General features: G+C 37.7%; 1 protein-coding gene across 5 annotated transcripts in view; it reads left to right on the top strand.

The window, feature by feature from the left end:
* GSK3B (glycogen synthase kinase 3 beta) overlaps window positions 1-23,222 on the top strand; it is a 206,182-nt gene that overhangs the window by 93,483 nt on the left and 89,477 nt on the right. For all 5 annotated transcript variants that reach the window (XR_006270564.1, XM_043475009.1, XM_043475007.1 and 2 more), the window contains exon 3: window positions 15,189-15,272. Coding sequence is in view for 4 of the 5 variants with exons in the window: in XM_043475009.1 (XP_043330944.1) it covers window positions 15,189-15,272 (84 nt within the window). In the remaining variant the exon portion in view is untranslated. The remainder of the gene's footprint in view (window positions 1-15,188; window positions 15,273-23,222) is intronic.

Below are 23,222 nucleotides of genomic sequence, written 5' to 3'. Positions count from 1 at the left end.
GATTTCCTTTAGGATTGACAGGTTTGATCTCCTTGCATTCCATGGGACCCTCAAGAGCCTCCTCTAGCACTGTGGATTGAAGGCATCAGTTCTTTGACGCTCAGCGTTTTTATGGTCCAACTCTCATCCATACATGACTGCTAGAAAAACCATGGCTTTGACTGTATGGACCTTTGTCAGCACAGTGATATCTTTGCTTTTTAATACACTGTCTAGGCGTCCTGGAGATAAAACTGAGGAAAGTGTGGTCTACCCACTGGGGTTTTAAACTCTGAGTTTTGTTCGCACTTGCACCTCCGTCAGGTACAGTTTAAGTTTTCCTGGGCTGGAGTGGTTCCACAGGCAATTTCTGCTCCTGGGCTTCTCCAGTAAGCTGTGATTCTGTGTCTCTACCTGTTTGCAGCTTTTAGGGAAGCAGCTTGCCTTGTGACATCAATTCTTTGATGGAATTAAGAAGAGCTTTGGTTTTTAGTTTGTTCAGCTCTTGTGAAGATGGGAGGGACAACTTCCAAGCTTCTGTGCCATACTGGAGACCAGAAATCCTTCCTTTGCTTATTTAAAAACAGATTTATTTATCTCTTCATTGTTGAATAGAGTTCTTAATTCTGGATACTGACCCCTTACGGGTATATAATTTACAAATGTTTTCTTCAGTTCATAGGTTGTCTTTCAACTTTCTTGATAGCACAACCTTGAAGCACATGTGTTTTTCATTTTGATGAAACCCAGTTTATCTAATTTTTCTTTGTGTGTGTGTGCGCTCTGGTGTTATATCTAAGAATCTTTGCCTAACCCAAGGTCACAGAGATGTACTTTGCCACCACCACACTTTTCTCAGTTTTACCTCTGAGAGACCTACCAGGTTCTCACAGTGAAGAGCTACAAAATACCTGCTGGAAGCAGGATGTAGAAAAAAAGTAGTAGTTTTTAAATGGACCTAGAGCATTCTCTTCTTCTTAAGACCTCACTTAAAACAAACAAACAAACAAACAAAAAAACCTTTCAGAGCTAACTGAACTGGGAGGAAAAGAAATGCCCAACTCTGCTCTTCTCTAGACTTCCAAGTAGGGGAAGGGAAATAACCAGTTCTAACCTCATCCTTCCCTGCTGGCTCAGACAGTAAAAAGAGTCTGCCTGCATTGCAAGAGACCGGTGTTCAATCCCTGGGTCAAGAAGAGCCCTGGAGGGAGGGCATGGCAACCCACTCCAGCATTCTTTTTTTTTTTTTGGCCAGAACTATTTTTATTTATTTATTTATTTTTTCAGTGGGTTTTGTCATACATTGATATGAATCAGCCATAGAGTTACACGTATTCCCCATCCCGATCCCCCCTCCCACCTCCCTCTCCACCCGATTCCTCTGGGTCTTCCCAGTGCACCAGGCCCGAGCACTTGTCTCATGCATCCCACCTGGGCTGGTGATCTGTTTCACCATAGATAGTATACATGCTGTTCTTTCGAAACATCCCACCCTCACCTTCTCCCACAGAGTCCAAAAGTCTGTTCTGTACATCTGTGTCTCTTTTTCTGTTTTGCATATAGGGTTATCGTTACCATCTTTCTAAATTCCATATATATGTGTTAGTATGCTGTAATGTTCTTTATCTTTCTGGCTTACTTCACTCTGTATAATGGGCTCCAGTTTCATCCATCTCATTAGAACTGATTCAAATGAATTCTTTTTAATGCTGAGTAATATTCCATGGTGTATATGTACCACAGCTTCCTTATCCATTCGTCTGCTGATGGGCATCTAGGTTGCTTCCATGTCCTGGCTATTATAAACAGTGCTGCGATGAACATTGGGGTGCACGTGTCTCATTCAGATCTGGTTTCCTCAGTGTGTATGCCCAGAAGTGGGATTGCTGGGTCATATGGCAGTTCTATTTCCAGTTTTTTAAGAAATCTCCACACTGTTCTCCATAGTGGCTGTACTAGTTTGCATTCCCACCAACAGTGTAAGAGGGTTCCCTTTTCTCCACACCCTCTCCAGCATTATTGCTTGTAGACTTTTGGATAGCAGCCATCCTGACTGGCGTGTAATGGTACCTCATTGTGGTTTTGATTTGCATTTCTCTGATAATGAGTGATGTGGAGCATCTTTTCATGTGTTTGTTAGCCATCTGTATGTCTTCTTTGGCCACTCCAGCATTCTTGCCCGGAGAATTCCATGGATATCAGTGCATCTTGCAAGACTTTATTAAGGTAATTGTAGCTTCCTGAGTTCTTTTGTTGACATATACTCTTAAGAATATTTCTTTCCTTGACACATAGTATATTCTTTCATTGACATGCTTAAGAGTATATGTCAATGAAGGAATATGTATATATATTTTCATGGGCTAGAGCCTGACCAAAGGGGGTTATTTTCAGGCCTACATCATTGCCGTTTGAGTATAGAGCCCTTTACTATGTCTTGTGTTGAATGTTAAGTTGGTGAGTGATTTTAAAGAATGTAGATATCACAGCTTTATTCTTCTGAATTGGAACGGAGTCTTTGTGTTGTGAGGGGTTGAGGGGTTCATAATTTGAGAATTTACTCATCTTTGTAGTTCCTCCTTCATTATTTTGACTGGCCATGAAATTTCTTAAAATGAAGTGCATCATTGTGATGTATCATTTTTGTCAATAGAGGTATTATTTTATGTTACCAGTTTAAATCATTCAACAGTTGATTATTGAGTATTTCTTCTGACTTGGGTCTTGTTCTAGTCTTGGGGGATAAGACAGCATTGGATAAAACAAAAATCTATTAATGGGAAGAGGTGGACAAAAATGAATAAATATCTGACATAGATATAATATTTTCAATGACTTGTTGCTCTGGAGAGGAGGAAAAGCAAAGAGGAAAGAGAAGGAATGTTAAGAAGGAGTACTTAAGGTGTAACAATGTGGCATTTGAGGAAACAGTGAAGTCTGTGAAAGGGACTAGACATTTAGATACTAAGGAGAAGGTGGTTCCAGATGGAGGGAATAGCAAATACAAAAACTGACAGGGTTTCTGAAGTAGGTGAGGAACAGGGAGACAGTTGGTATGGTAGGTGGGAAGTGAGGGAGCATCAAGTAGTGAGGTCCCTGAGTGAGGATTGTGGGGGGGAGGGTGCAATTGGTAGGAGCCTTGTCAGCCATAGTAAGGATTTTTGGCTTTCACTGTCTTCAGAGTGGGGAGCTACTGGAGCTTTTAATTAGAGAGATACCACAATCTGACTTAGATCTTTTTTCAAATCAGTTTATTTTTATTTTTGGCTGCACTGTGTCTTTGTTGCTGTGCTCTGGCTTTCTGTAGATGTGGTGAGCAGGGGATACTCTCTAATTGCAGTGCGTGGGCTTCACATTTTGGTGGTTTCTCATTGCAGAGCACAGGCTCTAGGCATGCAGGCTTCAGTAGCTAGAGCTCATGGATTCTGGTACTTGGGCTTAGTTGCCTCATTGCATGTGTAATATTTCCGGGTCAGGAATCGAACTCGTGTGCTCTGCACTGGCAAGCAGGTTCTAAACCACTAGATCATTGTCTGTTGCTTCGTTTGCTATTATTTTCTCCCAATCTGAGGGCTGTCTTTTCACCTTGCTTATAGTTTCCTTTGTTGTGCAAAAGCTTTTAAGTTTCATTAGGTCCCATTTGTTTAGTTTTGCTTTTATTTCCAACATTCTGGGAGGTGGGTCATAGAGGATCCTGCTGAGATTTATGTCGGAGAGTGTTTTGCCTATGTTCTCCTCTGGGAGTTTTATCGTTTCTGGTCTTACATTTAGATCTTTAATCCATTTTGAGTTTATTTTTGTGTATGGTGTTAGAAAGTGTTCTAGTTTCATTCTTTTACAAGTGGTTGACCAGCTTTACCAGCACCACTTGTTAAAGAGGTTGTCTCTTTTCCATTGTATATCCTTGCCTCCTTTGTCGAAGATAAGGTGTCCGTAGGTTCGTGGATTTATCTCTGGGCTTTCTATTCTCTTTGATCTATATTTCTGTCTTTGTACCAGTACCATACTGTCTTAATGACTGTGACTTTGTAGTATAGTCTGAAGTCAGGCAGGTTGATTCCTCCAGTTCCATTCTTCTTGCTCAAGATTACTTTGGCTATTCGAGGTTTTTTGTATTTCCATACAAATTGTGAAATTATTTGTTCTAGTTCTGTGAAAAATACTGTTGGTAGCTTGATAGGGATTGCATTGAATCTATAGATTGCTTTGGGTAGTATAGCCATTCTGACAACAGACAAAGGATTAATCTCAAAAATATACAAGCAACTCCTGCAGCTCAATTCCAGAAAAATAAATGACCCAATCAAAAAATGGGCCAAAGAACTAAACAGACATTTCTCCAAAGAAGACATACAGATGGCTAACAAACACATGAAAAGATGCTCAACATCACTCATTATCAGAGAAATGCAAATCAAAACCACAATGAGGTACCATTACACGCCAGTCAGGATGGCTGCTATCCAAAAGTCTACAAGCAATAAATGTTGGAGAGGGTGTGGAGAAAAGGGAACCGTCTTACACTGTTGGTGGGAATGCAAACTAGTACAGCTGCTATGGAAAACAGTGTGGAGATTTCTTAAAAAACTGGAAATAGAACTGCCATATGACCCAGCAATCCCACTTCTGGGCATACACACTGAGGAAACCAGATCAGAAAGAGACACATGCACCCCAATGTTCATTGCAGCACTGTTTATAATAGCCAGGACATGGAAGCAACCTAGATGCCCATCAGCAGATGAATGGATAAGGAAGCTGTGGTACATATACACCATGGAATATTACTCAGCCATTAAAAAGAATTCATTTGAATCAGTTCTAATGAGATGGATGAAACTGGAGCCCATTATACAGAGTGAAGTAAAGCCAGAAAGATAAAGAATATTACAGTATACTAATACATATATATGGAATTTAGAAAGATGGTAACGACAACCCTATATGCAAAACAGAAAAAGAGACACAGATGTACAGAACAGACTTTTGGACTCTGTGGGAGAAGGCGAGGGTGGGATGTTTCGAGAGAACAGCATCGAAACATGTATATTATCTATGGTGAAACAATCACCAGCCCAGGCTGGATGCATGAGACAAGTGCTTGGGCCTGGTGCACTGGGAAGACCCAGAGGAATCGGGTGGATAGGGAGGTGGGAGGGGGGATCGGGATGGGGAATACATGTAAATCCATGGTTGATCCATGTCAATGTATGACAAAACCCACTACAATATTGTAAAGTAATTAGCCTCCAACTAGTAAAAATAAAAGAAAAAATTTTTTTTTGAAAAAAGATAAACCACTAGACCACCAGGGAAATCTCCTGCCTTACATTTTAGAATATAAGATCCTCTGCCTACTTTGTTGAGCATATGGAAAGTAACAGGAAGTTGAAAGACCATTTAGGAAGTTATTTAGTAATTTAAGCCAAAGACTCCAATAGACTTGCACTAGGGAGGTGTTGAGAAATGATCAAATCCTGGAGGTACACTTACATTCATACACATACACACATAGTTTTTATATTGAGATAGTTGTAGATAACCATAGAATTATTACTAATACTGTACTTTCCCCCCAGTTTTCCTCAGTTGATAACATCTTGCAAAACTATAGTACAGTATCAACCAGGATTATTGACATTAGTGTGATCCACCAGTCTTTTCACAGTCTCCATGTTTTCTTATACTACTTTGTGTGTGTGTGTGTGTGTGTGTGTGTATTTAATTCTACCTAATTTTATTATATGTGTAGGTTTGTGTATTTACTACCGACGTCAAGATATGGAACAGTTCCACCAAGCACCCTTCTTTGCCCTTTTGTAACCATACTCATTTCTCTCCCACCATCTCTCCACTCCTAACCTCCAGTTTAACCCCTTGCAACAATCAGTGACCCATTCCCCATTTCTTTAATGTTATTTCAAGAGTGCTGTATAAATGAAACCATATACAGTATGTAACCTTTTGAGATTGGCTTTATTTGCTCAGCGTAATTCTCTGTAGATTCACCAAAGCTGTTGCATGTGTCAATGGTTAGTTCTCTTTTTTTTAATTACTAACTGGTATTCCATCGTATGGATTTACCGTAATTTGTTTATCCATTCACCTATTGAAAGACATCTGGTAGCTATTGAATAAAACTGTGAACATTCAGCTGCAGAGTTTTTGTGTAAACATAAATTTCCGTTTCTGTTAAATGCTTCAGAATACAATTGTTGTGATCTTGAATATATTTTGTAGGTGAAGTCAACAGTATTTCTTTACAGATTGAAGGTGAGGTCAGAGAGAAAGAGGAATCAAGACTTCAGAATTTTTGGCCTGCACAGCTGGAACGGTAGAGTTGTCAATACCAAGACCTGAAGCCTGTGGGTTGAACGGGTTTAAGGAAGATGAGGGATACTGCTTATGCTGGGTCACATTAAGATGTGCATTAGAGGAGTTGTCAAGTAGGCAGTTGGCTCAAAGATTTTGGAGTACACAGGAGAGATGATCTGCTCTGGCAGTACAACATTGGGAGTCATCAGCCTTGAAGCCCTGACACTGGAAGAGATAATTGAGATAGCTGAAAAGAGGTGAGAGACGAAGCCCTAGCTGCTCCACTGTCTAGAAAATAAGGTGAATTTGGCCAGGCTTTGAGAGCCCGGTGGGTGATGTATTAATAGAGACAAAATTCATATTTTGCTCTACAGGCACTTAGAGTAAGCTGGTTGGGCAAGTTGTGTGTGTGTTTCCAATCATATAATATCTGATTTTCATAAGCTACTTTTTGAAAAGCAGTATGTTGTATAATAGTAATGAACTATAGTTGTAAAGTAAAACAAAGCCAAGAGAGTATATATAATAAATACCAAAATAATTCTTAGGTGCTAAGTAATTTAGATGTTGGAAAAGATTAGTGTGAGTGGGGGCAGCTGGAGATGGCCTTGTGAAAGAGATGGGAGTTTAATAGGAACTTAAAGGATGGGTAGAATGTGTGTAGGAGGGAGGGAGGGTAGAGACATTCCAGTCACGCTAAGTGTGATGAGTGGCTTAGAATTGGGAATGAAATGATACATTCAAAGAGTGAGAAGTAGGGTCTAGTTACCACATTGGCCTTGAATGGAGGAAAAGATTGAGTTGATAAAGAGGGATTGGATTATGAAGTGATTTAGGCTTTATCTTGTAAGAAATGGGAATATTTCTAGCTCTCTTAAAAATTACTGTCTCCTTATAACATTGCCATTCCAGATCTCATTTGTTGCTGTTTGCATGGTATATTTTTTTCCCATATTTTTATGCTCAAGCTGTTGTCTTTGAATCTGAATATAAAGCATGCCTGTTACCAAAAGAATATAGTTGGAGCTTGCTTCTTTTTATCTAGTCTGACAACCTGCCTTTGATTATATGCTTAATCATATTTTATATAGTTTTTCATTTGATTGAAATTGCCCCTGTCATGTTGCTTTTTGTTTTCTGTATCTCTCATTTTTTTTTTTTTAATTATTCATTTATTTATGCTTGGCTGTGCTGGGTCTTTGTTGCTCTGGGTGGACTTTCTCTGGTTGCAGCAAGCAGGGCTACTCTTTGTGCAAGGGCTTCGTGTTGCAGTGGCTTCTCCCTGCATGGCAGGGAGATTCTTACCCACTGCACCACCAGGGAAGTCCTCTCACGTCGTTCCTGTTCCTCCATTCTCATTTATTGCCTCCTTTTGTGTTGAACACGTTTTTTAGTGTACCATTTTAGGTCCAGTGTTGATTTTTAATATTAAAATAATTATTTTCTTAGTGGCTGCTTTAGAAATTACAATGTACATTTCAATGTGTTACAGTCTGCTTCAGGTTAGTTACTGACTTAATTCCAGTATAATATAGCAGCTTTTTTTCCAATATAGCTTCATTTTCTCCTCTCTCCTTCCTGCTATTATTGTCATGTTTCTGTTATAAGCCTAATAACACAGTTATCATAATTGTGTTATACAGTTTGTGTCTTTGATGAAATGAGAAAACATATGATCTTTTCTATTTTCCCATTTATATTTACCATTTCTAGTGGTCCTGTTTGTTTTTGTGTATTTGAAATACCTTCTGGTGTCTTTTTAAAAAGAAAAAATCTTTTCCTATTTGAAGAGTAATTTTTCTGTATATAGCATTCTTGGTTGACAGATTTTTTTTTTCTTTCTGCATTCTGAATTTTTTAAATTTTACGGCTTTTTTCCTCTGTTGAGCTGATGATTAGTCTGCTGTTAATTATATTGTTTTCCCCATGTGTATGACGAATCATTTTTTTGTTATTGCTTTCATTATTTTTCCTTTGTGGTTTCAGTTCAAAAGGGGTGTTCCTCAGCGTGAATCTTTTTGTATTTATCCTGTTGGGAGTTCATTAAGCTTTATGGTTCAGTAGATTAGTGCTTTTCATCGAATTTGGTAACTTACCAGCAATTACTTCTTCAAACATATTTTCTTTTATTTTTCCTCTTTGATGATATTGCCTGTATACATTTTTTGGTAAGTTTTTTTGATTAACTTTATACGTATTTCTAGATTGTTCGGTGGGTGTGATATTTTAAAATGCCATCTTAAATCTGATCATGAGCCCATAGTGAATCCTTTACTTCTGTTATTACACTTTTCAGCTCTAGTATTTCCAGGTTTTAAATGTTAATATTTCTTTACTGAAATTTTCTACTTGTCCTGAGGTTGTCATCGTATTTTTCTTTAATTTTAAAATACAATTTCCTTTAATTCTTTGAACATATGTATTTAGTATATATTAATTTTTTTCAGCTTTATTGAGATATAATTGATGTATAATATTGTGTAACTTTAATGTTCAACATTTTTATTTCATGCAGTTGTGTATTACAAAATGATTACCATCATAGCATCTGCTAACATATCACAGCTTGTAACTATTATTACTTTTTTGTAGTAAGAACATTTAAGGTCTACTGTTTCAGCAACTTTCAGATATACAGTACAGTATTATTAACTATAGTCATCATACTGTGTTTGAAATTCTCAGAACTTGTTTCTGTTATAATTTGAAGTTTATATTCTTTGATCACCTCCCCCTTTTTCCCAATCTCCAGCCTCTGGTAGCCACCTTTCTAGTCTGTTTATATGAGTTGGGCTTTTTTAGATTCCACATTTAATTGTTATCATACAATATTTGTCTTTCTCTGTATGACTTATTTCACTTAGCATGATGCCCTCAAAATCCATCCATGTTGCTGCAAGTGGCATGGTATCCTTTCTCATTGGGGCATAATCCTCTGTGTGTGTCTCTCTCTCATACATATGTGCGCGCACACACACTGTGTTTTCTTCATCCACTCAATTGTTGATGGACGCTTAGATTGTTTCCATGTCTTGGCTATTGTAAATAATAACTGCAGTTCACATGGGAATACAGGTCTCTCTGTGAGTTAGTCACTTCATTTTCTTTGGATATATACCCAGAAATGGAATTGCTGGATCCTATGATAGTTCTATTTTTAGTAGTTTGAGAAATTTCCATACTGTTTTCCATAGTGGTTGCATCAGTGTACATTTCTACTAATAGTACACCCACCAGTTACTGTTATTTTTCTATAGAGGCTGCACCAGTATAGGTTTCCAAGGTTCTGTTTCTGTACATTCTCACCAGCATTGGTTATTTCTTGCCCCTTTTTGATAATATCCATTCTAACAGGTGGGGTTTTGATTTGCATTCCCTGATAATTAGTGATGTTAAGCCATCTTTTCATGTACTTGTTGGCCATCTGTATGTCTTTTTTGGAAAAATAGCTGTTCAAGTCCTTTACCCATTTTTAAATTAGATTATTTGAAGGTTTTTATATTAAGTTGTATGAGTTCTTTATATTTTGGATATTAACCCCTTATCTAATACATGATTTGCAAATGTTTTGTCCCATTCCATAGGTTGTCTTTTCATTTTATTGATGATTTCCTTTGCTCTGCAGAGGTTTTTTAAATTTGAGGTAGTCCCACTTGCTTACTTTTGTTTTTGTTGCCTTTGCTTTTGGTGTCAAATCTAAAAACTCACTGTCAAGGCAAGTGTTGAGAAGCTTAACGTTCTTTGAACATAATAGCAGTTGTTTATTCTTGTCTGCTAAATCCAATGGCTGTGTCCACCCAGAGTCAATTTCTGTTGGCTCCTTTTCTTTATTAACCTGAGTGTAGGTCTATTGTTTGCACATCTCACAATTTTTTTAGACAGTGAAAAGTTTTAGATAATATATTGTAGAACTCTGGGTTCTGTTAACTTTTTTTTTTATCCTCCTGAAACTTGTGTTTTTGGGAGTTTTCTTTCTTTTCCTTTTTTTTCAATTTACCTGGATCTGATCTAGGCTCTTTTTCTGCCAGTTTGAAACTGCTGAATTCTGTATTAAATGTTTATTCAAGTTTTCATTTTTTAGCCTGATTTCTTAGGATTGGACTCTCTGTCTGCATTGCTAGGTGGCCAGCCACTTACTGGTTAGAAATTGTTTTTAAATATTTTGAATTTATAAAGCTTCCATCATTTCTTAGATGATTCTGTTCATGGGTTGGGAAATACATTTGACATGCAGGCACTTTTTACATCAGCCTCAGCTTTTACTTTTCTCCAAGGCCCTCTTGGGTCTCCCATGTGTGCACAGCCTGTAAATCAGCATGGGGGTATGTAGAGAGTTTATTTAGCCTCTTTCATTTCCAAGATCTCCCTTTGTATTTCTTAATATTCTGCCACTCTGTCATTTTCCCCACCTGGTGTTGCATTCTTAGGGTAGCAGAGCTGTGGCTGAGCTGAGAGGTGATTGAGAGGGGAGGTCGCTAGCAAGACGGTCACTGGCCCCCACTGTCTTAACTCTAATATCTTAGCTATGTTTCTTGAATAAACGCTTCTTGATTTGTTGTTGCTTTTGGTTGGTTTCCAGAGCCCTGAAATGATTGTTATCTACAGTACAGTTCTTTTTATATGTGTTTTGGGGAGCGAATTTGCTGATCTGTTCATTCTGCCAGAGCTGAAAATCTCATTTCTTTTTGAACCTTCTGACTTTTTAATTATTTCCCTGTGTCTCCCTCCCAATCCCAGTGTAATTCACTCTAGTCAGACTTTTATCACCACTGAAATCACACTTGTAAGAGTCACTAACATCCTTCATTTGCCATATTCATTTGTCCTATGTTTTCATCTTAATTTCTTATTCAGCAGCTTTTGCTATAAACGGTCAGTGCCTTTTTCTGAAAACTTACTTCACTTGGCCTGTAAGGTAACCTCTCTTGTTTTTTATCCTACTTTATCGATTGCTCCACTTGATATACTCCTTTTCATACCTATGGATGGATGGATAGATGGATAGATAGGTTGGTAGAGAGATACAGATAATATGAGTGTGTGTGTGTGTGTGTGTGTGTGTGTGTGTGTATTTGTCTAAACTTCTTCCCTAGGTGATGTTATTAGGTCCTCGTGCTTTGAGTCCCCTTTATACAAATATCTCCTAGACACAGATTTCCAGCCCAGACTTCTACCTTGAGCCTCAGTATTTTTACTTGGATGTCTGATATTAGGATTTCAAACAGAAATCTTGATCCATGTTCAAACAAAAAACAACTTGTGATTCACCTCCTCCCCCACATTTATTTTTAGTTTTAAAATGATCATTTAAAAAGGTAAATCAGATTATATCATTTGCTTGGCCTCCTTGGCTTTCCTTTGATTTAGTTTAGAATTCAGTTTCATCAGAGTTAATATGACATACCCTCCTGCCTGTCTCTCTGTACTTGTTTCCTGCCTTTTCCTTTACTCAGTGATGCAATCACATTATTCTTCTAGCTGTTTTTGAATATGCCAAGTCCTCTTCTGGTCTTCCTTTGTGGCTCAGCTGGTAAAGAATCTGCCTGCAATGCAGGAGACTTAGGTTCAATACCTGGGTTGGGAAGAGCCCCTGGAGAAGGGAAAGGCTACCCACTCCAGTATTCTGGCCTAGAAAATTCCATGGACTTTATAGTCCAGGGGTCGCAGAGAGTCGAACACGACTAAACAACTTTCACTTTCAAGCCCACCTCTGGGCATTTGTATTTGAAGTTCTCTGTAACTGTAGTGCTTTCCCCGTTTAGCCTCACATGGTTCTCATCCTCATAGGATTCAGATTTGCCCTTAGATCTTAACTTTCTTTGTGAGATCTGCTCTGACTTCCCTATCTAAAATAATAGCCCCTTCTTTCTATTATGATCTGAAAATATATTGTTTATTCCTCTCTGGCCTCTGGTCCCATCACCTCATGGCAAATAGATGGGGAAACAGTGGAAACAGTAAGAGACTTTATTTTTTTGGGCTCCAAAATCACCTCAGATGGTGACTGAAGCCTTGAAATTAAAAGACGCTTGCTCCTTGAAAGAAAAGCTATGACCAACCTAGACAGCATATTAAAAAGCAGAGACATTACTTTGCCAGCAAAGGTCCATCTGTTCAAAGCCATGGTTTTTCCAGTAGTCATGTATGGATGTGAGAGTTGGACTATAAAGAAAGCTGAGTGCCGGAGAATTGATGCTTTTGAACTGTGGTGTTGGAGAAGACTTGTGAGAGTCTCTTGGACTGCAAGAAGAGCCAACCAGTCCATCCTAAAGGAAATCAGTCCTGAATATTCATTGAAGGACTGATGCTGAAGCTGAAAACTCCAATACTTTGTCCACCTGATGCAAAGAACTGACTCATTTGAAAAGACCCTAATGCTGGGAAAGATTGAAGGCAGGAGGAGAAGGGGATGACAGAGGATGAGATGATTGGATGGCATCACCAACTCAATGGACATGAGTTTGAGTAAACTACAGGAGTTGATGATAGACAGGGAGGCCTGGTGTGCTGCAGTCCATGGGGTCGCAAAGAGTTGGACACAACTGAGCGACTGAAGTGAACTGAACTGTCTTCCATAGGTTGAAAGTTTCATGAGGTTAAGAACTTTGTTATTCTTATTCATTGCCAGATCCTTAATATTGCAAATGATGCTTGGCACAGAAGAGGTACACTATATTTGTAGAATAACAACTTTTTTTTTCTGTAGAATTAGTATGTCATTCATGCACTAACAAAGAATGACTCAGTAAAAAGTTAGGCTTGGGATAGTTGTATATTAAATGTATCTCAGGCATAAGCTTTGTCTAATGTTGGCTTGATTAATACTTTAAAAATTGCTCTGTGAAATTTATCGTTTGGATCTTTTAGAGAATTTTAAAATGAGAAAATTTAAGCCTCCTTTCAAAAATAGTAGAATATGAACAGGAAGTAAGGGTAGATAAATATTTGAGTCCATATACTTTCTTCACTTATATTCTTTTTAATAAAAGATCATATGCGTAGTATCTGTGTACACACTCAGTCACTTCAGTCGTGTCTAATTACCTGCAACCCTTTGGACTGTAGCCCACCAGGCTTCTCCATCCATGGGATTCTCCAGGCAAAAATACTCTATTGGGTTGCTGTGCTGTGCCCTCCACCAGGGGATCTTCCCAACCCGGGGATGGAACCCACATCTCCTGCATTGCAGGCAGATTGTTTACTGCTTAACCGCCGGAGAAGCCCTATGTGCATAGTCTTTACATAAATTCCATAAATTTCCATAAGTTACATGGAAATTTAATACTTCTCTGTTACCTTGGTTAATGGGTCTAGAAAAATAGCTTATTTTAATATAGCCGTCGATGTTAAAAAAAAAAATCTTAATATCTGAGAGGAGTCTTAACTTACTAGCAGTTCTCCCACAAAACTAGCTACCTAGATGTGAATTGACAGAGTATAGACATACTTCAAAAAACAGCTTCAATTTGGAATAAAAAATGGACAGTTTTGAAATTTGTAAAATTTTCTGTGTCGTCTGTAATAGAACTCAGAGTCTGATACTAGGTATCATCCTTGTTAAAGTGAGTATACTGTACTGTCTTGAGTTTCCTGTTTATTGCTTCAGCTATAAACTTAACAAGTAATGGAATGAAAGATTGATATTTTATGAAAAGGATTTTAAATATCACTGTATACATAAGCCCAGCTCTTGTACTCGGTTTAAAGAGTCAGAAGGAGAGTCATCTTAAGTTCCCTCTTTCCTTTTAGAGAGCATGCTAGAACCATCATGGAGTTTATTGAAAATTTCTGGGGAAGAGGAATGTTTGTTTATTTGTGCTGTCATCTTCTAAGAACTGGAGCCCACTCTGCTCTAAGACAGTTCTGCTTATTAGGCCTTTTGTCGATAAAACATCCCAACCCCTTTATTTTGGTCTTGTTTTCTGAACATAGTAGCATTTACCTTCCAAATTCCCAGGTATGTACTTTATGATTATAGCTCTTCTAAGTCATTTTTAACAGAAATTTTATATTTCTGTCCATTTAGCAAGTATTTTGGTATTCTTTTTCTATGTTAATAGATATTTTGGACTTTATTAACTGAATTTCTGACAGTTAAGTATATTCTTGGAATTTAACTTCTTTATTTGTATGTATATATTAATATGTACTCCTCAGATTTATTACTGCAAAATTTATATTGCAGTGTTGGGAAGTTGTCATATTGTTTAATGTTTTATTTTCTTGAAGCATAACTTTGAAACTCCCCTAAGGAAAAATTATTTGTGTGATCTATAAATTTTCAGGACTGTACACCTTCTAGTATATCATATTTTAACTCTAGCAACTGAGCACTTCTAAATAGGGCTAACTCAGATTTTTCACTGCATTTGGAAAACAGAGCATGTGAGAGTTTTCTTTGCACCCATATTCATTTGCTTGGTGAGAAGTTAATTATTATTATAGTTGAAAAAAATTATAGTAATAATAACTCATTTCAAATATCTCTTGCATACATAAACCAGTCCTTCTCAAGCTATTTGTAGTGAGGTACCAGTTTTAAAATTTTTCAGTTTATTGAAGACTTGTATTTTTATACAATACAATAAAAATGAATTATGAGAAAAGTGAAACTTAGGAAAATATAGGCCCTACTTTTAACTGTAAGATTCATGGATGTAAAATTGTTCTTTCAAATTGCAGTAAAAGTTTCTGAACACTTATTTTCGATTTCTGTATTTATCTTACTGTAGAACAATGGTCAGACTGGTGATACCTTTTAGTAACATATGGATGTTACTTTTTAGTAACATATCTGTAGCCTGCTCTTTGAAGTGCTTAATGTTATTTCAGAAGCATCTTAGTCAATATGTGCAGGTAGCCCTTAAAAATATTTTCATGTGTTTCCTTTTCAGAACCGAGAGCTCCAGATCATGAGAAAGCTAGATCACTGTAACATAGTCCGATTGCGTTATTTCTTCTACTCAAGTGGTGAAAAGGTAGGTCTTTAGAACGTGTTTACTGAATATTGTGATGGGCTTGATATTCTTCTAGAAAAAGTTTGTATCCCGTCCTCCCATCAAGACAGCTTTGTTTATTGAATGGAAGAATTCCAAAACACATGTCCTAGTGTTTCTAACTTCACAATATGATTATTGAATATCATTAGTTATATCAGGAAAATGTTAGTGACTTGATTAAACAACGATATCATTTCATTAAGTCGTGTCTGACTCTTTTGTGACCCCATGGACTGTCACAGGACTGTGACAGGAGCCTGTCAACTCCTCTGTCCGTGGGATTTCCCAGGCAAGAATGCTGGAGTGATTCTTCTCCAGGGGATCTTCCAGACTCAGGCGTCGAGCCCGTGTCTCCTGCATTGGCAGATGGATTCTTTACCACTGAGCCACCAGGGAAAACCCTAATGAAATGATGGAGGGGACTAATTTTTAAGAATTTTCTTCTTTAGTTCTAAAGTTCTATATTTCAAAAACTTTTATGTTTCTTGTAGGCTCCCGGAGCCTGTGATAGTTAACATGTTTATTGGAGGGAGGAAAATGATGTCAATTTGGAAGTATTGTCATGTTGGAAGTGATGGAAGTGATGATTTGGAAATGATGTCAGTTGGAAGTATTGGAGGGGAATGGGAAGTGGGAGGACTTTGGACCAGAATGAGACTTAAACATTAGGAAGCAAGTTTAACCTATTCTAGGGATAGATTACATTAAAAAGTTGGAAAAGATGTAATATTACAGAGCTTCTTGTAAGTGATCACTATTTATTATCACATTTAATTCTGTAAAAGCAAAGAATAAAGAAAGATCTCCTGCTTTGAATTCCCCTTAGCCTCTTACCCTTGGATTTTCTCTTTGAAAGATACAGTGACTAATACCTTACACTCACTGGAGTTGGAAGCATAGAAAATCATTTTCTTCAGTTTTACCGTGGTCTTTTTCTTTCTGTCTATTCACTGTTCCTTCTTTCCAGATTCAGTCTTTTCTTTACATTCTTCCTTCACTGGTATGGGTGAAGAGGGAGGACGAGTAATAAGCACTTAAACTCTTTGGCTAAATTAACATCACTTTGAATAAGTTCATTTTATATTTTGGACCCTTCCGTGTGTGTGTGTGCATGTGTGTTTGAGTCACTCAGTCATTTGAGACTCTATGGACCGTAGCCCATCAGGCTCCTCTGTCCATGGAATTCTCCAGGCAAGAATACTGGAGTGGGTAGCTATTCCCTTCCCCAGGGGATCTTCCGGGAATCCAGCCCAGGTCTCCTGCATTGAAGGCAGATTCTCTACTGTCTGAGCTACCAGGGAAGCCCACATACCGTGCATATACTTCCCAAATTCCTTAGATCCATAATACTTCTTGATTTCTAGCCAGTTCTTTTTTACTTCGCATATTTCCTAGTGTACCATTTAGTCATTTTCCATTGAATTTTATTTAGATTATTTCCTTAGAAATTCTTTTTTTTTTCCATGACAGAGCCTGTAATATGGGAAAGTACCTGTGTATTAAGCCAGGATTGTGATGTACATACCTACAGATATGTAATTGTTGCGTGTGTGTGTGTGTGTGTGTGTGTGTGTGTGTGTGATAGCTAAGGTTTTAACAACCATAATTAGCAAATTGGCCCTTTAGTGACTCTCATTTCTTAGGTGTTTTCTGAATTTTTTTTCCCTAAGTTTAAATGATACATTTGCTTATCTTAGGGACTATAAGCCCTCATAAGTATTTGAGCTCTTTTATTTCCTAAGCCCTTTACTTGGTTCATGCTACCTTTTTTTTTTAACCTACAAGCTGCCTGTTATGTCTTTGATCTTATCTGTTTTGATATGTCATTTCTTTTTCCTGCCCTTTCCCAAATAAAATTATGGAGCATCTATTATGTTCACAGCACTATTATAATGGAATTTTGCATCCCTATGGGTTTTGTTATTAGATGCTAGACATTATAATACCCCATAGAGGAAAATAAATAAAGGTCAGGATTATTTGTTCCATGAACCACTGAATTGCGTGGGGATTCATTTGCACAGGCCTCCCTATGAAACCCCTTGAACATCTTTTGATTGCTTAATTTATATAGCTTTCCCTGAATAATCAGCAAGGTCCTATTGTATAGCTCAGGGAACTACATTCAATATCCTGTTAATAAACCATAATTGAAAAGAATTATATATATAATTCTTATATATATATATATTGCTTTCCCTATATGTCAGGCACTGACATGTTTTTAGTGCTTTACAAATACTAACTCATTTAATTCTTACAAATATAAAGAGCAGAAAGGGAAGAACAAATCTTTCGAACAAACCTTTTGTGGTAACACCCAAAGACTTACCTGTCTGGCAACCCCTCAAATGTATTTTCCCTTTTTAACTCTGGTGTCTGTTGGTGTCTCTCTGTTGATTACTTCTGAATCTCAAAAGCTTTTCCTTGTTGCCTCATAATATTTTTAGTTATTGGTTATATAATATTCCACTGAGTTTTTGTATTACATAATAATCTTAACTCGTCCCCTATTGTTATTTTTATTTTGAGAATATAGTTAAGCTACCCAAAGGCCTTATCATAATTTTTGTCCATAAGCACTTTCCAGCTCTGGGTAAAGTTCAGGTAGGATGGCTGTAATGTTTGACAGATATTTCCATTGACCACAGTTTGACTGAATGGTTATAGGAATAGCCATCTTGGTGACCTTCTCACTTTGTGCCACCCTGCCATTTTAAAAGCTGTCTTTGGGAGTTAAACATAATATACTTTTAGCCTATAGTTGTGGAAAAGAGTAGCCAATGTAACTAGAAGGAGGAATTAAGTCAGGACAGGGACTAGCGATGTGACCAGATTAGTCTCAGTCATAGTCTTCTGGTTGGAATTATTAGTATTTAGTAATTGGAGCATCATGTAGTCAGTTATTATACTCCAAGTTACCCAATAGATTTTATTGACTCTGATTTAGTTCAGAATAAATAGTATTTTCTCCTTGATCAGAGAGGAACATTTTTTCAATGTTTTGAAACTCTGGGTTTATAATACTTTTGTGAATTCCAAGTATCTTAGAGAATAATGTTTCTTAGTGTCAATATTCAGCAGTAGAAACCTTTCCCTCCTAAATGAAATTTATGAAAAACCTCTGTTCTACAGGTAGAACAGATAAAAAGCAAAGCTGTTCCTGATTGAAACTGGGGTATGAGAACAACTGACTGCCTTCTCTGAGTTGCAGCTCATGTTTGTAGAAGCCTGGGATCCTGCAGGAGTATGGAAACCAGTTTTTGTTTTTACAAGAGACTTAGATTTTATTTAAATCAAGTAATAGTTTTCTTTAAAAAATATTTCTCATAAAATTATTTATAAAAATATTTCATAAAAAATATTTCTTATATAAAATTGTTTTACCTGTGGTTCATCATAGTTTGATTATGGAGTAATTAAAGCTATCTTCCTTAAATAAGACTCTCTTTCTTTTTGTATGAGAGACAGTTTATAAATAGCAAGGATGTCCAGTTGATATTATTCCTCATATCAACTTTGCTGTTGTTAGTAACTGTGCATGGGCAGTGTTCAGAAAGGGAGGTTTGTGCAACTTCCTCTGGGATCAGGGAGAAGAATGGTGTGTTTGATTTTGCCTGTTTGTCACTAGCCCTGGAGAGAAAATGGTTGAGGTAAATCCTTTACGAAAAGTGAAGAGCTCTGGCTTTGTATCCAGAAATACTTGGGTTTGCATCCTATTTCCACCACTTCATAGCAGTACGACAGGCAGTGTTACCTTTGAAAGCCCTTTTCAACCCTTGTCATCTGTATAGTAGGGATTTTGTAAGGAAAAAAATGTAATATAAGTGCTTATCATAGCACATGGTGTATAATCAACAGATTAGCTTACTATTTTACAAATTACTTAAGTAATAGCAAATACATATTGCACTTGCTGTGTGTCCAGACATTTCTCTAAGCCCTTTTGCACATACTTCATACCTCACTTCACTCTTAACTGCAACCCAGTAAAGAATGGGTATACTGTTACTATTCCTGTTTTATAGAAGAAGAAATTTAGGCAGAGTTAAGTAAGCTGTATGACCTAAGACTCATACAGCCACAGAGTGGCAAAATTAGGAGTCAGCTCCACAGTCTGTCTCCATAGTTTGTGTATTATTGCTTTACAGTTTTGCACTAGAAGCAGCATATCTTAGTAATGATTGTTGAGCAAGGGGAGATTATATAATGTCTACTTTGGAGACCTTTTAGAAGTAAATAGCCTTTTGCTGTGTGATAATAATAGTGTATATGTGCTCATTCAGTTGTGTCTGACTCTTTGTGATCCCATGTACTGTAGCCCTCCACGCTCCTCTGTCCATGAGATTTCCCAGGCAAGAATACTGGAGTGGGCTGCCATTTCCTTCTCCAAGGGATCATCCTGATTCCAGACTCAAACATGCATCTCCTGCTTTGCAGGCAGATTCTTCACCAGTGTGTCACCGGGGAAGTCCAATAATAATAGTAATAATAGTAAATAGTAATAATAGCCCAAACTTATATGGTGCTTACTGTATGATAGGAATTAACCTAAACACTTTGCCGTTTTTTTCTTTTCTATATTTTTGGAAGAGCTTTTGAGAGGATTATTCTTAATTCTTCTTAAAATGTTTGTTAGAATTTACCATTGAAACCATCCAGCGCTGGCCTTTACTTTTGGGGAAGTTTTTGATCACTGATTGAATCTCTTCTTGTTAAATAAGTTTGTTGAGATTTTGTATTTCATCTTCAGTCAGTTTAGTGATTGGTATGTTTCTAGTAATTTATCAGTTTCATCTACATTATCTAATTTGTTGCTGTACAGTTTGTTCATTGTATTCTCTTACAGTCCTTGTATCTGTAAGGTCAACAGTAATATCCTTACTTTCATTTCTGATTTAGTTTTTTGTGTCTTCTCTCTTTTTTCTTTGTCAGTGTAGCTAAAAGTTTGTCAATTTTGTTGATCTTTTCAAAGAACCAACTTTTGGTTTCCTTGAACCTGTTGTTTTTTTCTGTTCTCTTATTTTATGTGTGCGCTCAGTCATGTCCGACTCTTTGCAACCCAGTGGACTGTAGTCCTCCAGGCTTCTCTGTCCGTGGGATTTTCCAGGCAAGAATACTGGAGTAGGTTACCATTTCCATACCTCTAGGGGATCTTCCCAATCCGGGGATCAAACCTGTGTCTCTTAGCATTGGCAGGCAGATTCTTTTACCACTGAGCTACCTGTTTCTGGTTTAATCTTTATTATTTTCTTTCTTCTGGTAGCTTTAGGTTTAGTTTCTCTTCGTTTTCTTGTTCTTTAGGGTATAAAGTTATGTTATTGATTTAAGATCTTCTCTCTGTTTATTCCTGAGTACTGCTTTGCTGCCTCCATTGAGTTTTGGGATATTTTCTTTTTGTTTTCATTTATCTCTTAAGTGTTTTCTAATTGTTCTTGTTTAAAGATGTGTTGCTTTATTTTCTCTTTGGCCTGTTTGGTTGTTAACAGTGTGCTAAAAGTTTGCTGTAACAGTTTGTTATAATAGTGTGCTATAATTTCCACACGTTTTGAATTTTTTGATTTCTGGTTTTTATTTCATTGTGGTTAGAGAAGATGCTTTGTATGATTTTAGTCTTTTAAAACTTACTGAGATTTGTCTTATGGCCTAATATATGACCTATTCTGGAGAATATCCCATGTGCACTTGAGAAGAATGTGTATTCTTCTGTTTTGGGATAGAGTGCTTTCTCTGAATTTTTGCATCTTTATTCATATTCTTTAGCCATCTTTCTTTCTTTTCCCGGTTCATGATGACTTTGTCTGGTTTTGGTATCAGGGTAATACTGGCCTCATAGAATAAGTTAGGAGGTGTTTTCCTCTTCTATTTTTTTGAAAAATTTCGTGAAGAATTGGTATTATTTCTTCTTTGAAGGTTTGGCAGATTTCTCCAGTGAAGCCATTTACAACGGATGACTCATTGTGGTAAATTTAAAATTACTAATTCAGTTACTTTACTTGTAATAAGCGTACTTAGATTTTTCATTTCTTCTTTTGTCCATTTTGGTGATTTTTTCATTTCATCTAAATTGTCTTATTTATTGACATGAAGTTGATACTTTTCCCTTAAAATTATTTTTGTTTCTGTAAGGTCGGCTGTGATGTCTCTGCTTTCATTCCTGGTTTTGATAATTTGAGTCTTCTTTCTTTTTTGTTTCTTGGTCAGTCAGCTAAAGGCCTGTCAATTTTGTTGATTTTCTTTTTTTTTCCCCCAATGAACCAACTTTTGGTTTCATTAATTTTTTTAATTGGCTTTCTGTTCTCCAAAGTATTTATTGTTGTTCTAGTCTTCATTATTTCCTTCCTATGGATTTATTTTGCCCTTTTTTTTCCCCTAATCTTTCAAGTAGAAGCTAAGGTTATTGATTAGAGATCATTCCTCTTTTAAATGTCATATATTGGTCAAAGGCTGTGTTTCAAGTCTCATTCGCCAGTTATATTTTTATCTTTTACCATTGGATGTGTGGTTGGCTTGAATGCTGTTGTCATAGTTTAGGAAGTTCATTATTTATTTGCCACATGTTGAACCAGGGACTGATAGATCGGAATTTCCCCTCTCATTGCTCCTGGGAGGCTATAGCCTTGGACACTCACAATCTTTTTCACTGCCAGGATGAATGTGATTTTACTTCCTAGGAGTTGCTGTTGGCTCAGAGTGGCTTATTGTTTCCTCAAGTGTATGGTCAGAGGTTGTTTGTAAGCCACTTGTGGCAGTGGTACTTCTGCTGCATGTCGATGTATCTGTGTGCACCTCAGGGGATGCTTCAGGTTTGTCCCACATCCTGCTCGGCTAGCAGCTGTGCACATCCTTACCAACTTACAGAGATGACTGTAATTCCAAGTAGGTTCTTCGTGACTATGTTTTCCCTTGGTTCTTTCTATTAAACTTATGGTGCCTTGCCTTGTTTATGTCCTGAGCCTACCAGCCTCCTCTTAATTGCTATCTACAAAGACCTCCTTTTGTACAGTTCATGAGGCTCTCACAGCAGATATGCTGGGGTGGTTTGCCATTCCTTCCTCCAGTGGCTCACGTTTTGTCAGAACTCTGTTATGACCTATCCATCTTGGGTGGCCCTACATGGCATGACTCATAGCTTCATTGAGTTATGCAAGCCCCTTTGCCACGACAAGGCAGTGATCCATGAAGGGGAAAGATTGAGGGCAGAAGGAGAAGAGGGCATCAGAGAAAGATGGCTGGATGGCATCACTGATACAATGGACACGGACTTGGGTAAATTTCAGGAGATGGTGAGAGGCAGGGAGGCCTGGTGTGCTGTAGTCCATGGGGTCACAAAGAATCAGACAACGACTGGGCAACTGAACAGCAACAAAGATTTCCATTGGTTTTAGGCAACAATTATAGGCTAGAGTTATTCCTCTGTATTGCAAATAGTTAACGTCTTGCAATAGAGCACATAGCCTGCCTTTCTTCCTGGACAGAACCCCTGTGCTCCCACCCTAGAACTGGATGAGGACTCACTTTTCCCAGAGTCACACCCTTACTGTATGAGAAGGCACCGAAAGAGGGGCAATAGCAATGGCACCCCCTAGTCTTCACAAGTTGGCCCTCCCAGCATGGGAGCTGTTCCCGTGAGCAAATTGAGGATGAGACTGTTGAGGGCTCCAGCCTACTATGCTTGGAGTAGGGCTTCTCTTACTTACTTGTGGGGACTGAGTCGGGGAAGGAAGAGACAGTTCTCTTGGCTAGGATAAATCTTTTGCAACTTGGGATGCAGCTTGTCCCCCCTGGGGTGAGACCGCAGTCCTTGGCTAGGAGCTGAGAGGAGAAGGTGCTGTCTGGAATAGAGTGCTGGGTGGTTCAGTGGCTCAGTCACGTTCAGCTCTTGCGCAGAGAGAGTGCTGAATAGAGCTTCCCATACCTGGAGATAGG

This window comes from Cervus canadensis, chromosome 7, assembly GCF_019320065.1.
Source record: "Cervus canadensis isolate Bull #8, Minnesota chromosome 7, ASM1932006v1, whole genome shotgun sequence".
NCBI classification, from domain to species: Eukaryota; Metazoa; Chordata; class Mammalia; order Artiodactyla; family Cervidae; genus Cervus; species Cervus canadensis.
The sequence above is the reverse complement of the archived record's forward strand: the minus strand, read 5'-3'. Positions and strand labels throughout refer to the sequence as shown.